General features: G+C 49.3%; 1 protein-coding gene across 1 annotated transcript; it reads right to left on the reverse strand.

Moving 5' to 3' along the window:
- Window positions 1–8,375: 8,375 nt before the first annotated feature.
- GLAREA_00307 (uncharacterized protein) lies at window positions 8,376–10,661 on the reverse strand (the record flags this gene model as incomplete). The annotated part of the gene is made up of 5 exons (XM_008085065.1): window positions 8,376–9,479; window positions 9,531–9,906; window positions 9,960–10,333; window positions 10,430–10,519; window positions 10,575–10,661. The coding sequence occupies 5 exons, from the start codon at window positions 10,659–10,661 to the stop codon at window positions 8,376–8,378; spliced, it is 2,031 nt and encodes a 676-aa protein (XP_008083256.1).
- Between the last annotated feature and the right edge of the window lie 3,483 nt (window positions 10,662–14,144).

The following is a 14,144-nucleotide window of genomic DNA, read 5'->3' on the forward strand; positions in this document are numbered from 1 at the left end:
GCTTCAGGCTCGGGTTCGGCAGGCGTAGAGAAATCATCGCGAACTCCCTGGGTGTCTTGCAGAGTTTCGCTGACCACCTCGCGCTCATCAGCCCAGCTCATCTTAGCCTTGCCCTTCTTATCCTTCTTCTTATCCTTCTTAGACTTGACCGAAAACCCATCATCCGCTTCGACTTCAGACTCCTTAGGCGTAGAGAGATCATCTGTCATCGCACGAGCTACATCTGGTGTTTGCAATGGCTCAGCCGCCGAATCAGCTTCTGGCTCATCGGTCCAGCTCATCTTAGCCTTCCCCTTTTTGTCCTTCTTTTTATCCTTCTTAGACTTGACCGAAAAGCTTTCATCGGTAGCTTCAGATTCAAGAGGTATCGCAAGATCTCGAGCAGTCTCAGTCTCCGGTGCAGCTGCCTCAGACACTCTCTCTGGCCCAGTAATCTCACGATCCATCATAGGAAGAGAGGCATCAGCGACGGCTTCAGATTTCGAATCAGACTGCACCAAATCAACACCCGTCTCATTTTTCATTTCAAGATTCGAAGGCATAGAAGGCTCATCCAAATTGTGGGGCACTGTGGGGATAGAAGTGTTGTCAACAGCTTCACCGCTTGTATGGACCGACGCCTCAGGCGCAAACTCCACGACATCTTTTTCTGGTTCCGGCTCCCAGGCAGATTGAGACTTCTGCTTCTTATTCTTCTTCTTGTCTTTCTTGGAAGGGGTAAAGAAATCATCAACGGGCTCGGTGGTTTCAGGCGCAATAGAAATATCCTCAAGATCTCTGCTAGTGTCTGCGACGGTGGGTTCCTCGGATGGAGTAGAAGTGTCAACTTCTTCGGTCTCCCAAGCAGGAAGTGATTTGCCCTTCTTCTTGTCTTTCTTTTTACCCTTCTTAGATTTGGGTGCGCTAAAATCATCTTCTTGTGTGTTGACAACCTCGGCTGAGGTTTCTGGAACTTCCACGGTAGACTGTGAAAGCGAAAGGTCGTCCTGAGTTGATGATCGTGAAAGTTTGCCCTTCTTCTTATCCTTCTTAGACTTCGGCGGCGCAAATTCATCCTCGGGCGCGTCCGCAATCTGAGCAGAGGCCTCCAAATCCCGTGAGGCTTCTAGATTTTCCTCGGTGGTCTGAAGAAGAGAAACCTCCTCCTCGGTAGCAGATCGTGACAGCTTCCCCTTTTTCTTTTCTTTCTTAGCCTTAGACGTAAAGAACTCATCTTCTGGGAGCTGCGTGGGGACATCTGGAACCGCTTCGAACTCTATAGCTTCCTTAGATGTGGATTCGGAAAGCTCACCCCTCCCCATCGGCGAACTTTGCAAAAGAAACGAGCTCCGGTCTTTCGACATCGGTTCTATAGGAGACGGCTCCCTCTCCCCCTCATCCCTCCCTTTCCCCACCATATACGCCACGCCCCCCACAACCGCCGCGCCCGCGAGCACACCAGCAACAACATCCCTCCCCCCCTCCTTCTCATCCTTATCAAACACAAACTTAGCCTTTGGCGTCGATTGCTGCGAGTCCAGCAGCCCGGTGTGTTCGTAGCTCGTATCGATAGAAAGTTGCTGTTGGGGTTCAGCAGGGAAATCATGGAATTCATCGAGGCCTGAACTCGAGTCTTCATGGTGGGATGAAGTTTCCGAGGGGGGTAGGGCGGGTAGGTTCTCCTGCTCCTCTTCCTCCGCGACCTTGAAATTGGAATCGCGGCGGACACTCTCAGGGAGTAGAAGGGGACGGTATTCCCGTGCACTCTCCCAGGACGTAGGACGATTTCGAGAGTTGCGGGAGAAGCCAAAGGTCTCTGTACTCGGCGTCGCCGGGGAACCGAATGGCGAAGCTCTAGGAAGACCAGGTGAAGAAGGCGCAGAGTTCTTGCCTTTGCCCATGCGAAAATTAATAGGTACTGCACTATGACTCGGCGATTTAACAGGCGTTTCATAGAGCAACTTTCTGCTTGCATTCTTCAACTTCTCCCTCATAAGCCTCTCATCCTCCGGAGTATCAGGTCGACTCTCAGGCAGACCCGGTAACTCATCAAAATACTCACTCCCAGGCGTAGGCGGCTCGCTCGGTGGTAAAGGAAGCAGATCTCCGTATTGAGGGTCGATAGAGGGGCGGAAATGACGTTCGACGATATCCGGATCAAATCCCACGTCCCTCCCAATGATATCAGGGCGATCTCGGTGCAATGCCTCTTCGTAGGCGTCATCGGCATTAGATTGCGAGTGCTGGAGGGCGAGAGCCGTCCCAGCAGTCACAATACCGGCACGCGCGCCAAGCGTGCCGGGATTACCTAAAAAAGAATCCCTTTTGGAAGATGAGCTGTTGGCTCTTGATCGTGACTTCTTTTTCTCTCCGTCGCTTCGAGCGTCGTCGTCGTCGTAACGGCTAGAGCCATGGCCATTTGAGGCCGATCGTGAAAGATCACCAACAGATTGAGACCCAAGATCTCCATATAAACTGGAAGAATCAGGCATAGAATTCCGCTTCTTCTTCTTTTTCGATTTCACGTCGTCGAAATCGTCTTTAGAGCCCTTGGGACTCTCTTCTCGTGCACCTGATTCTGATTTGGAACCAAACAAGCCAAAGAAACCACCACCCTTCTTCTCCTTCTCTTTTTTCTTGTTCTTACGGTCATCATCTCCAGCTGGCGCGGAAGCTACAGAAACCACAGATCTGGTATCGTCAAAATCATCTCTATCTCGTGTGCTGCTTCTTGAAGACTTCTTCTTCCTGCGAGGCTCATCGTCATATCTTGAAGCGGCTTCAGAAACCACAGAACGATCTCTTGAATCATAAACGCCACTATCTCGTGATTTTCTTGAACTCCTAGACTCATCGTAATCCCTATCCTGACTTGCCTCTGAGGGTGTGACTGGTGGTAAGGATATCTCAGCTGGATCTCTCTCATAGTCATCGTAACTTCTCGACTTATCCTTCCTCTTGCTAGTAGAACGTTCCGAGGTTTCCGATGTAGCAACTGATCGTGAAGGAGAGTCGAATCGCTCACTATCGCGCTTCGATTTGGATTTGGATTTCTTAGAATCCGTCCAGTCATCTCCATCATTTTGCAAATCGGCAAAAGCATCAATTGGAACAGATACTCTGCGACCGGCACTCGAAGCAGTAGGAGAAGCAACATCAGCATCATCATTGTAAGCTGCGGAGTCTCTCTTTGACTTCTTCTTCTTCTTAGGCGTCTCAAAGTAAGCCTCAGGCTCCTCGAAAACCTCTCTAGCGACGACCAATTCTGGGGTGGGCGTGATATCTTCAGCCAAACTAGACTGTCGCTTTGCCTCCTTTTCTCGCTTCTTCTGCTCTTTCTTACTCAACTTCGGATCGTTGAAGTAGAAATCCTGCTCAGGCTCTTTAGAAGTAGGAGTCTGTTCCAAAGGTGGTGATACATCAGCACTTTGTCTCTTGGCCTCGTCACGCTTCTTCTGCTCCTTCTTACTCAACTTCGGTTCATTAAAATAAAAATCCTGCTCAGGCTCTTTAGGCGTAGGTGTCTCTTCCACAAGGGGCGTCACATCAGCACTTTGTCTCTTCGCCTTATCACGCTTCTTCTGCTCCTTCTTACTAAGCTTCACAGGAAACTCCTCGTCACCCTCGGGAGAAACACTTCGCCAATCCTGAGTTGGAGGAGTTTCCACCTCACCAATGACGTATCCAGCACCGGAAACACCAGAGGGCGCGGGCTTATATCCAAGATCAGAGACTGTTTCCGAGTACGGAGCTTGGTAAATCCTCTCGTTGGAGCCAGGAGGAGAAGATCGTTTGCGGAATTCAGGATCCTCGATGACGATGTCTGAGTCAAATCCAGCATCTTTTAGCCCAGCAGCAACGTTCGCTGTGAATTCTAAGTCCTCTTCGAACGCACCAGGCATGTGACTTGATGGAGATGCTGGTTTCGGGCCAGGGGAAGGAGGGCTTCGTCGACGGCCCTTCGAGTCTGGGCTCTCTGGTTCAACCATAACACCACGATACTCATAAGCTTTTGGTGGACTAGTTGCACGCTCCGTCTTCTTAGAATCGGAGCTATCACCAGAGCTAGCAATAGCCGCTCCAGCGCCCGCTCCCACAAGAGCAGCGGCAATAGCACCCCATCCTTTCGAAGGTTTGGAGTCTGACTTCGACTCTGGGCGTGATTTGGGTTGTGGTGACTTCTCGTAAGCTGGAACATCAGAGCTTGAGATATATTCTTCTCGGACATCAGAAGGACTCTCCACATCAAAATGCTTCGTCTCATTCTCGCCCCACGTGACGCCCTTTGAAATAGTCGAGGAGGTTGGAGAATCCATACCACCGTTACTTCTACCAACTTCAGATGAGGCTGTACGGATCTTTTCAGCGCGGTCTCGCGATTTCGAGGATCTCGGAGGTTCCGATCGAGCTGCATCTGGTCGGCCAGATTCCGAGCGCGTTGGATCTGATCGCGAGGACTCTGAGCGAGAAGGTTTTGAGGATGTTGGCTGTGAGCGAGTTTTCTCAGATCTCGATGATTCTTCCTTTGCCTTCTGTTTCTCTGGGAGAGGAGATGGTACTGGCGTAGGACGAACGAGATTGAGTAGAGGTCTAGGTTCAAGAGCCGTAGGATCTTTATAGCCTCCATAGAGAATAGGAGTTTCAGGTCTGAAAGTCCTCAGATCTCGGGGGTCATCGAAATGATGATCAGGATTGAAATCGGCGTTGGGTGCATCATAAGGCCCTTTGATCTTCGGATGGTCCATCTGAGGTGGTGTGGATATCTGGGGTTGCTCAGGTTCATCCTCATGACGGTATTTATCCACGACTGAACCATTAGGAGAGGCTGAGCGCGAGCGGATTACTTCTGAAGCAATCTTTCGCGCCATAACAATCTCGCGGTAAGCTCTGTCCGCCTCTTCCTGAATTGGGTCGTGCTCTTTTGCTGGTTCTCTCCCACGAGTCTCGTATTCGCGATCACTGTAGTCCGAGGGCTGCGCGCTTCTTCGCTCATTTCGTCGTTTCTCAGATCTTTCGCGATAGGCTTCAGAAGCGACGATTGCAGCTGCAGCGCCAATAGCTGTAGCAGCGATAGGGGCTGTAGAATGCTGAGCTTCTCTATACGCAGCTTCAGCATCATGGAGACCATGGTCATTGACGGAACCACGGTAGCCTTTGTCTCTGTCATCGTATTCAGAGTAATCGCGACTAAAATCCGGCACACGCTCCACCGTAACGACCTGTGGTATAGAATCGTGTCGACCATGCGACTCAGTATACTCATTCAATGGGGTTGGAAATGCATTATCAGCAACTTGAAACATAAATGGATCGATTTTCGAAACGGTCGTGATTGCAGCTTCGCTTTTGGTACGTCTATCATCCATGCCGGCTTCTGGACGAGTAGCGACTTCTGATCGCTCCCCTCGACCGTCTTTATCTCGTCGTCTCTCCTTGCGGTCGTCTCGATCGTCTCTTACATCCTCACGTCGTTTTTCACGCTTCTTCTCTCGACGTTCTTCATCCGAATAGCGAGATCCATCTTTCTTCCGGTCCTTATCACGTCGTTTGTCCTTTCTATCGTCTCGGTCAGGGCTATCTCGCTTATCCTTCCGACGGTCGTCTTTGCTGTCTCTTTTGTCGCTATCTCGTCGTTTAAGCTCGACACGGGAAGAGCTATCACGATCTCCATCCTTTCGTCTAGAGGAAATTTGGGACGATACATCGCGGGCTTCCTCTTTGCGTCTTGAGCTCACCCGAGATGCTTCTTCGCGCTCACGGTCACGCTCACGTTCGCGCTCCTCATCTCGGCGTCTTGAACTAATTCGTGAACCTTCATCACGGTCATCATCTCGTCGATTTTCTTTGCGATCATCATATCGAGAAGCAATGGCAGCCCCACCAGCTGCAACAGCAACACCAACAAGAGCAGCTTGCGCCAAAGAACTGCCCTTCCCAGACGAAGAGCCAGACTTCTTCAATATGCCTGCGTTATCTGGAACAGTAGGATCAGAAGGTTCGTAAATGCTCTGAGAAACAGGGGTATATGGTTGAGGATGTTGTAGCGGCGCAGGCCCCGGACGACCTGTCATAAGAGGCTCTGAACCCGAAGCTGCAGAACTCCTCGCAGCATCGAATCGTGTAGGATCTCTCGAATTTTGAACCGGGTAAACCTGTTGAAGCGAAACCTGAGAACCACTTCGACTCTCATTCGGCGCAACAGAAGCCGATTGCGAACGGTACTGCTGGCCAAAATCCTCCGTAGAAGTCCAAGTAACCGTTCCAAATCCCACAGGTTCATCCACGAACCCATGCAACGAATTCTGAGGCCCAAATAACCTCGGATCCACCACGGTATTCTTCCTAGATAGTGGGCGATGAATTTGTTTTCCCCACCATCCGCTTGCCTCCGCGCCAAACGCAAGTCTCGAATCAACACTATTCTCAGATTCCGCGTCGGAAGCCGATTCCCATCCATCCTCGTCAAAAGAATCAGATTCATGTGAGACTTTCGAGGGTCCTAGTCCGCGACTTCCAGAGTATGTAGCCCCGTATTGACTGCCCTGCTTCACAGGACTCTTTCCACTGCGACTCTTATTATCATGTTTATTCTGCTCCCTCGCCAGCGCAGCGAGTCCCGCGCCCACTGCCAGAATCTCGGCCTCGGTATTCCCTCTCCTCTCAGATCCAGACGCATATCCTTTTCGCTCTGAACCACTTCCATGTCCTCGTCGTTCAGATCCACTTCCATACCCCTTCCTCTCCTTACCTTCATACCTACCCTCCCCTCTCCCCTCGTTATACCTACCCTCCGCATACCTACCATCCCCCCTCCCCTCATACCTATACCTCGTCCCCTCCCTATCAATCAACCTCCCCTCCTTACTCCTCACCCTCCTCAACTTCGGGCGTTTAATATACCCCGTCCCATACGCCAAATCACTATTCACACTCGAACTACTCGAGTTCCCCAGTCTAAACAACCTCGCACTCTTCTTCCTCCTCAGTTTCCGCTGCCGATGTTCGCTTGGCGCCGTGAAAAACGTCTTGATACCGGAGCGGTTGGGCGGGTAAGTGCGTGATATATCGACGAGTTCGAAGGAGGAGCTGGAGGAGGGCGAGGATGATAGGTAGGGTGCGCGTGCGGTGCGGTCGTGGGATGGGATGGTGCGTTCGTGGGATGGTGTAGAGCGCATTTCGATTCCAGCGCGTCGTGGACTGCGACGTCGTCGCGAACTGCTATGATCGGCCATCATGATGGCGGGTTATGGATGTGATGGTGCGAGCATGAGTGATTGTTTTTATGGGGATGGAATGGCTAGGTGGAGATCATAGACGGTTCGGCTCGTCGTTGGTCGTGGTCGCAAAACAAGCTTGGTGTTTAGAGCGTTTTTTGGCAGACCGAGGACAACACCAGAAAAGTAAATGGCTGGGGTGCTGCGTGAGATGGGCTTGGCGGGCTAAATTTCGCCACCGATGTTCAGCTTCGGTTGTACTCGAGTACATGTGTTGCTTCGAATTTCGATAATTTTTAATAAGATAAAGTTAAAAATCAATTTATCTGTTATTTCGCATCTACTTTTAATTCGACCCCGTTTTCAATTATTTCCCCCTTCCTCCCCTCTCCTCTCATCACAACAACCCAAGATCATCACCAAGGATCCCTTCACAACAACACAAAAACCCGGGTACATCTCAACGCACGTGATCCCCACGAACCACAGACGACCATAAATTCTGCAGTCGCACGGGAATGGCGGTGGGTAGAATTTCATGCGTTTGACGCATGGTGCGTTGGCATTTTTAGTACAACTACTTATTAGATACTTGTACCAATGAACTTGTACGCTGGAGTCATGACGTTGTGGAGACATTTTGTGGAACTACAGTAGAAGAATTATTTTCGACTAACAAAGTGGTGTTAAGGTATTGTTGTGCTGTCAAATTGGTGGAAGTTTCGAGGTGAGGTATTGTTAGACGATTTCACTCGGTGGAGAATCGATAGGGGTACTCGGTGGGAAGTGTTCTGGGTCGGTGTTGATTTATGGAGAGGGTCGAGTTAGGTTCGCAATAAACCAATTTTGGGGGGTTTTGGTTTAAATGTTGGTTAAACGCGATTTCGTTACATCTCCAACTTCACTTGGTTCGCTTGCGAGTAGCTATTGACCGAGTGCTAATCGGTAATAAGAAGATGGGGTCGAAATTTACCTTTCTAGGCAATGCAAAGCACAAAACTCAATTCTAATTCCATCGCTTTAAAGCTCTCATCCAACATCATCAAGCAAATATATGCAAATAATGTTCTCACCATCGTTTTCATCTCTCGTCATCAAGCAAATATGTGCAAATAATATCCTCACCACCCCTTCCACATCCAACACTCAAATATCTCGCTCCCTCAACCCCTCAGCAGCTCATCATATAAGCAAAATCTCCCCCTTAACTCCCCTCCAAACCTCATAACTCACAATCGAATGATCCATGAAATGCAAAAGAATCCTAAATCGCTGTTCATTCCCCGGAACCGGCGACGTAGCCAGCCCCAGCAGCGGAAACCTGCGGCGCGGACTCGGCATATGATGTTTAAACGGGAGGATGTGATCCAGGCGAAACGTAGTGACTAGGCCGAGTTTAGAATAGTTGTCTGGCATGCGCGTTAGGGTGAGGAGTGCGACGTCGCCGGTCTGCGAGCCAGCGACAACGAGGGAGAGTTGGGGGATGTAGCGGTGCATGTTGAGACGGTTGTGAGCGAGATCGTCGAGGTGCGGTGGGGTTTGGCGGAAGGGGTGGGATATTGCGCTTTTGAGCACCGTTGTTAGGATACCTTTTGTAGGCGGGATGAGCTCGATGTCCCAGTTGTACAGACGAAGGAGTGCTGATCCGTCACCGAGATTGAGGGACTCCCGATACATAATTGTGCCATCTTCCCGGTCTTTGGCTTTCTTTTTTCTTGTTCCGACGGTTGCTCTAGCTTGGATTGCCAGATCTCTCCAGCTGCGTTTAGACTCCATTTGCATTGGTGGGAGATTCATGATTGAACGGAATGTCTCGGCTTCATGCCGAATTTCCTCTTCTCCAGCGTCATCCTGGCTGAAGCATTGCATATACCGATATCGTCTTGCCTTCACAATGGGGTCAATATCTGTTGCTGAGACTTCTCCAGAGTTACCACTGTCCGTACTCGAAATAATTACTTTGGCATCCTCACCATCTTCCTCGATTTTTAATTGACAGTATTCTGGATCATTCCTTCGAGCTCTCACAGTGTGATCGCTCGTGTGTACTGCCGTACTGGAAATGTTTAAATACCTTGTGTCTTTTCGTGTATTATTTTCCTGTATCGAATCGAAACTGATAGCGGTCTTGAAGTGAGGCATACCAAGAGCTTTATGCGGACTGGACTCAACTAGGAAATCTCCTACAGGAATAACGAGAATGCCCCAAACCATCTCGCCACCAGTTACGGAAAACTGCTTTTGCAAGACTTCGCCTCCCCTTCGAGACCAGAGGTTGATCGTCCACTGATGAACATATTAGCCAGCGGAACAGTATCAAAAGTACCAGAAGCTTACCAGTCGGCCAGCAGTATCCCCTGCAAGAATGTCTTCAGCTTCTCCATTAAGATCATTTACAAATGCGACTGTAGGAATATTAGCACCGAGGGTAGGCAAGCTAAAAACCAATCTGTATCCGTGTTGACGTTTATCGGTGGCCCACCTAGGCTTTTCTTCGTCAGGTGTTATCGAAGGGAAGTCCGTATACTGATAGCGAGCAGCGGCAGATTCAATTTGAGTAAGCTTTTCCTCGTCTTCCTCATCTTTAGGCTCGTCCCTTATAGCAAAAGCGAATATTGTTACCTGGTAAATGTTTGTGCTTACGGCAATCAAGCGCGAATACGAATGGATGGCTAATCCCCAAGCAGACTTTCCCACATTCTCATGGAACATGCTAACTAAATTAGCTTTCATATATTTATTGACTCTGAATATTGCAGAACTCACTGTCTTATTTGATCCTCATGGTCATCTTGCTCATCTGTCTGATCGAAAGTGAATGTTCGGCCCCTGGTTCTCTGGGAATGACTGCCACCTTTGTCCATCGTCTTCGCGTTCACGACCTGATTAATCACATTAGTATAATATCCCACCAGATCCCCGTCATCGCACGCAATAAGGATTATCTCTTCGTCGCCCAGATTGCCAATGATTAGATGATTCACACAGTGACCGTTATCCTCGTCCAGATGGCCACCAACGATCTCGGCCTGGACTGATGTAGGCAGTAAGATGTTAAGATCTGGCGTCCCCGGTAAGCTATGTTTCACATTTCTCGGTACGGTCACATGGATGTGATCTTCGACTGCGGCGAAATAGAGCTAAAAAAAAACAAAGTCAATGGTGTTTACAATGTACTGTTGCGTGGAGAGTTTTTAAACTCGACCAACAAGGCAACAGAAGGGCTTCGGACTTACATTATGCTTTTGCGAGAGTGCGGTGAGGTTATTGCGCCAATGAGCTAGGGCGGGACGGTCATCGTCTTCGCCTCTCCGTGGTCTGGGGAACTATTGGGGATAAATATTCAGTGAGGTAATTCGAATATGGCTCAACTCTACTTACCCGACTCTCCGCGGTCTGACGAGAAAATGAACCAACATCTACTTCCCTGAATATTCTATCCGGAAAGTTGCTGTCAACATTGTCCATTACAGAAGGCCCCGTTCTGAGGTCGTACCCCACAGATCTATCAGTCTGACTTGCGAGGAATGTCCCAAGCCGTGTCAGCAGACAGAAAATATTCGAGGAGGTCTTGTATGTGACCGGTGGTGGGAATGATCAACAATAGTTAAGATTAGCCAACAGGGTCCTGTGTTACCAGATCTGTGCCTCTCGCTGACGGCAGGCCGCAAATAGAGAATCCGATATCTGATCTTATTTGATCTGAGACGATCTATGGCTCTGATGAGTGAGGTGTAGTGGTGGGTTATGGAGAGAGACGGCGTTGTTGCTGGCTTGAAAGCAGAAAAGGAGGAGTGACAATTCCGGGGTGTTCTGTCTTTGGTTGATACGAAGATAGGAGCATGTTCTCTGGGGATGAAGAGGTGCCTTTTCGAGTCTGGCGCCAGTCGCTGACAGTATACCTGCCGGGTATTGATCTTTGAATCTCAAATACTGTCAAGGGTTTTAAAGGCGAACAGCAACGTGAAGCAGAAGCTTTCCGGCACGAAGGGGAGGAAATAGGTAGTGCGGAAAGGATCGTTCAGCCGATAAACTGATTAATCATTGAAGGAAACAGCTCGAGGTCACCGAAGACATTTGATATCGAATACAATAGGTTTCTTGATTAGGGATAGTTGGTAGAAATGTATGTTTGATAGGATGCTTCTGAATTGTCCAGGTGCTTCGACGACCGATGACGTGGGTTGAGGCATTGAAATCCTCAACAATTTCCAACGAGTGAGGTTTTCAATATCTGGCGTGGAACCATTGTAAGAGATGCTATTGTTCGAAGAATGTCTGGAACCTTTAAGTCGATGAGGATTCCGGCCTAGCGTGGTGGTGTGGCGCCTCAGGCCAGATTACATATACTCCTTTTGATTGGCTTGATTTGGGGGAGCAAACATTAGATCCTCCTCCGTTTACTTCCTGAACTTATATTCGATTTCTTTCTCAGAATCTTATGGCAGCCAATTGTCAACTCTACATCGCTGTCGACCGGCTCTTTATGACATATTTACTACACCTTGAAGTGTTTCTCAGCGCGCATTGCGAAACTCGGAATTCCCATCTCAAATAACAAGATCGTCAAATCACCAGTCACATATTTGCTGCCAGGCACCTGGCATTTCTATGACCAGACTTTGATACCAAAGTTTCACAAACGAATGGCAAGTTGAGCCTCACGTATGGTCATGAAGAGATTCTTCGTTCCGGCTCGATCTCTTGAGCTACAATCGACACTGATGCGTTTGCGCACAATCGAGAAGTTGGCTGAGTTTGCAAGCACTTTCGCAGCATTGGTAGACTGAGGTTGTTTGTGTTCACCTAGCGGTACCGTCGCGGTCTCTGGAAGAAAAACTGCTTGATGGTGCCGACGCACACCTTTCTCCCAGAGTATGACCTTTTATTGATTGTGCAAACAGGAACCTGCCCTCCTTGCTGTATACCGCGGCGTGTCCACCTGAGTCTTGACGATTATTCGATGCCGTGGAGCAATGTGGGCTGCACTTTTTCTGCTTTCCCTGAGGTGTTGCAATTCTTTTCTGGACAATGACATATTTCGTTCTTCTGTTCGCATTAGCTGTGGCACAGAAAAGCTCGCAAAGCTAGAAAAGCTCTAGTCATCTGGACAAGAAAAAGCGAATCGGCAGTCCTTCGCATCTCAAGTTCTCAACACGCAATGCATGCTGTTGGGAGGTTCTTCTTGGGCCAATACCGTCCTGTGGTTGCTGTCCCGGAAAGCTGCAAATCCAAGGCTTCATGAAACACACAAGGACAAGTATTCTCCCTCTCTCATCTCGCCTTGCTCCCTCGGTGTGAGCGATGAAAATTTTATTCAAAGACATCCAGTGATGTTACATACAGCTGAAAAGCTCCCAGACGCTTGGGTTAACAATAGAAACAGAGGCAGATGCAGCGTGGGGAAAAGTCTCTCCCTGCCAGGGTCGGCATGCTCACTCATCCCTCCCTTGCTTGTTTCTGCCGGGTGTCTCCACTCGTCTCCACTCGTGGCGTGCATGCCTTGGGAATCTTGGGCGATTCCATTGCCGACTGGTGTCAAAAGCATTTGTAAGGGTCTCCGGCCGCCTATTGGCTGTCTCCGACGACGATAAGGCTAAGACAAAGGTATCTCTGGGCCATGCCCGATTGAGCGGTTTGCGACTTCTTATCTCTGGCCTCTCTCAGCAAAGGCGAACAACATGATATTTTTAATCCGCGCTTCTGGACGAATTGTGGAAATGGCGGACGTCATCTGGATGTTGATCCGGGATATTTTCTTCTTCTCATCTGGGCGAGCGGCTCAGGGGCTGAGGCGAGGTTGTTTCTTTGTTGTCGCTGTCGGTGTTGGTGTTGTTGTCGCCTGTTGTTGTGGGAGATTTCTGGGTCGCTGAGTTTATTGTGAGCAGGAGGGCCTCGAAAGCGATTGACATGCGAAGTAATATTACTTGCCTTAGTTCATTCCTCCGGCTCGTCTCCTCTCCCCTACTCTTCTATACTGAAAGCCGGCGGGTAATGTGTCATGTCCGGCATCGCTTCAGTGACAGTCCACGCTCCAGGACCCAGGTGGTGTGGGAATCCAAGACAGCCCACGCTTGTACGGGAATCAAACCAAGATGAGGCTACGCAGATTCGATAACCAGTGGTCTGGGAAATTTAGCCCTGCTTGGTATTTATCTATCTCTGCATCTATCTCTTCTTTCGCGATGTTGAAATATTCACGATGCTGAAAACTGCTACACCTGTCGTTGCAATTGAGACAATTCCTGCATACAGATCTGTACCCCACAGACTGCACACAAACCGCGATGTGATGGCCATGCCAGAAGGCCTACGGAAGGTCGCCATCATTGGATTCGACCCCAAAACTGGAAGCACTGGAAGAAATTTCAGATGATACGCAGTACTCCGTTCACGCTATGAACGGCTTCAGTCCAATGACCCCCATGCCCAGTCTCAGCCTTGCCGCTGCTCTTGCATTGTTGCGAGAACGAACTCCATCAGAAAGTCTTGATCGTGTGTCCGTCAATTTTTCTTCCAGAAGCGCAGGGTGCAAATTTAAACTGCTAGATAAATACGCAGTGTAACCACCAGCTGAGAGGGGAACATGAAGCATCGGCGTCCAACTTCCCTGAGCAGACTTCATCCGGTCGTTTCCAAAGTTCTGGCATTTTGATATCCCGCCATGCCCAGGGTCCAAGCTCGACCAGTAGCATGATTTCTTCAGACCTCACCATTTGTGTCACTCTCACTCCACCTCTCTATCAGAGCATTGCCAGTGGTCCAAAATTCCCAAATGAACCAGTCTCCAGTAGACCGGGAAGTGCCAGGTCAAGCCATGGAGAGATGCCAAATCACTATGATTTTCATCTAGTTGTTTGGCATCTTGGAAACATCAAAGATAAGGCATTGATTGGAATGAAGGTCGAGACAAGCTCATCTTGATCACCTCGCAAGTCAATCAACAAGACG

The sequence above is a fragment of the Glarea lozoyensis genome, assembly GCF_000409485.1.
Source record: "Glarea lozoyensis ATCC 20868 chromosome Unknown GLAREA3, whole genome shotgun sequence".
Lineage (NCBI taxonomy): Eukaryota > Fungi > Ascomycota > Leotiomycetes > Helotiales > Helotiaceae > Glarea > Glarea lozoyensis.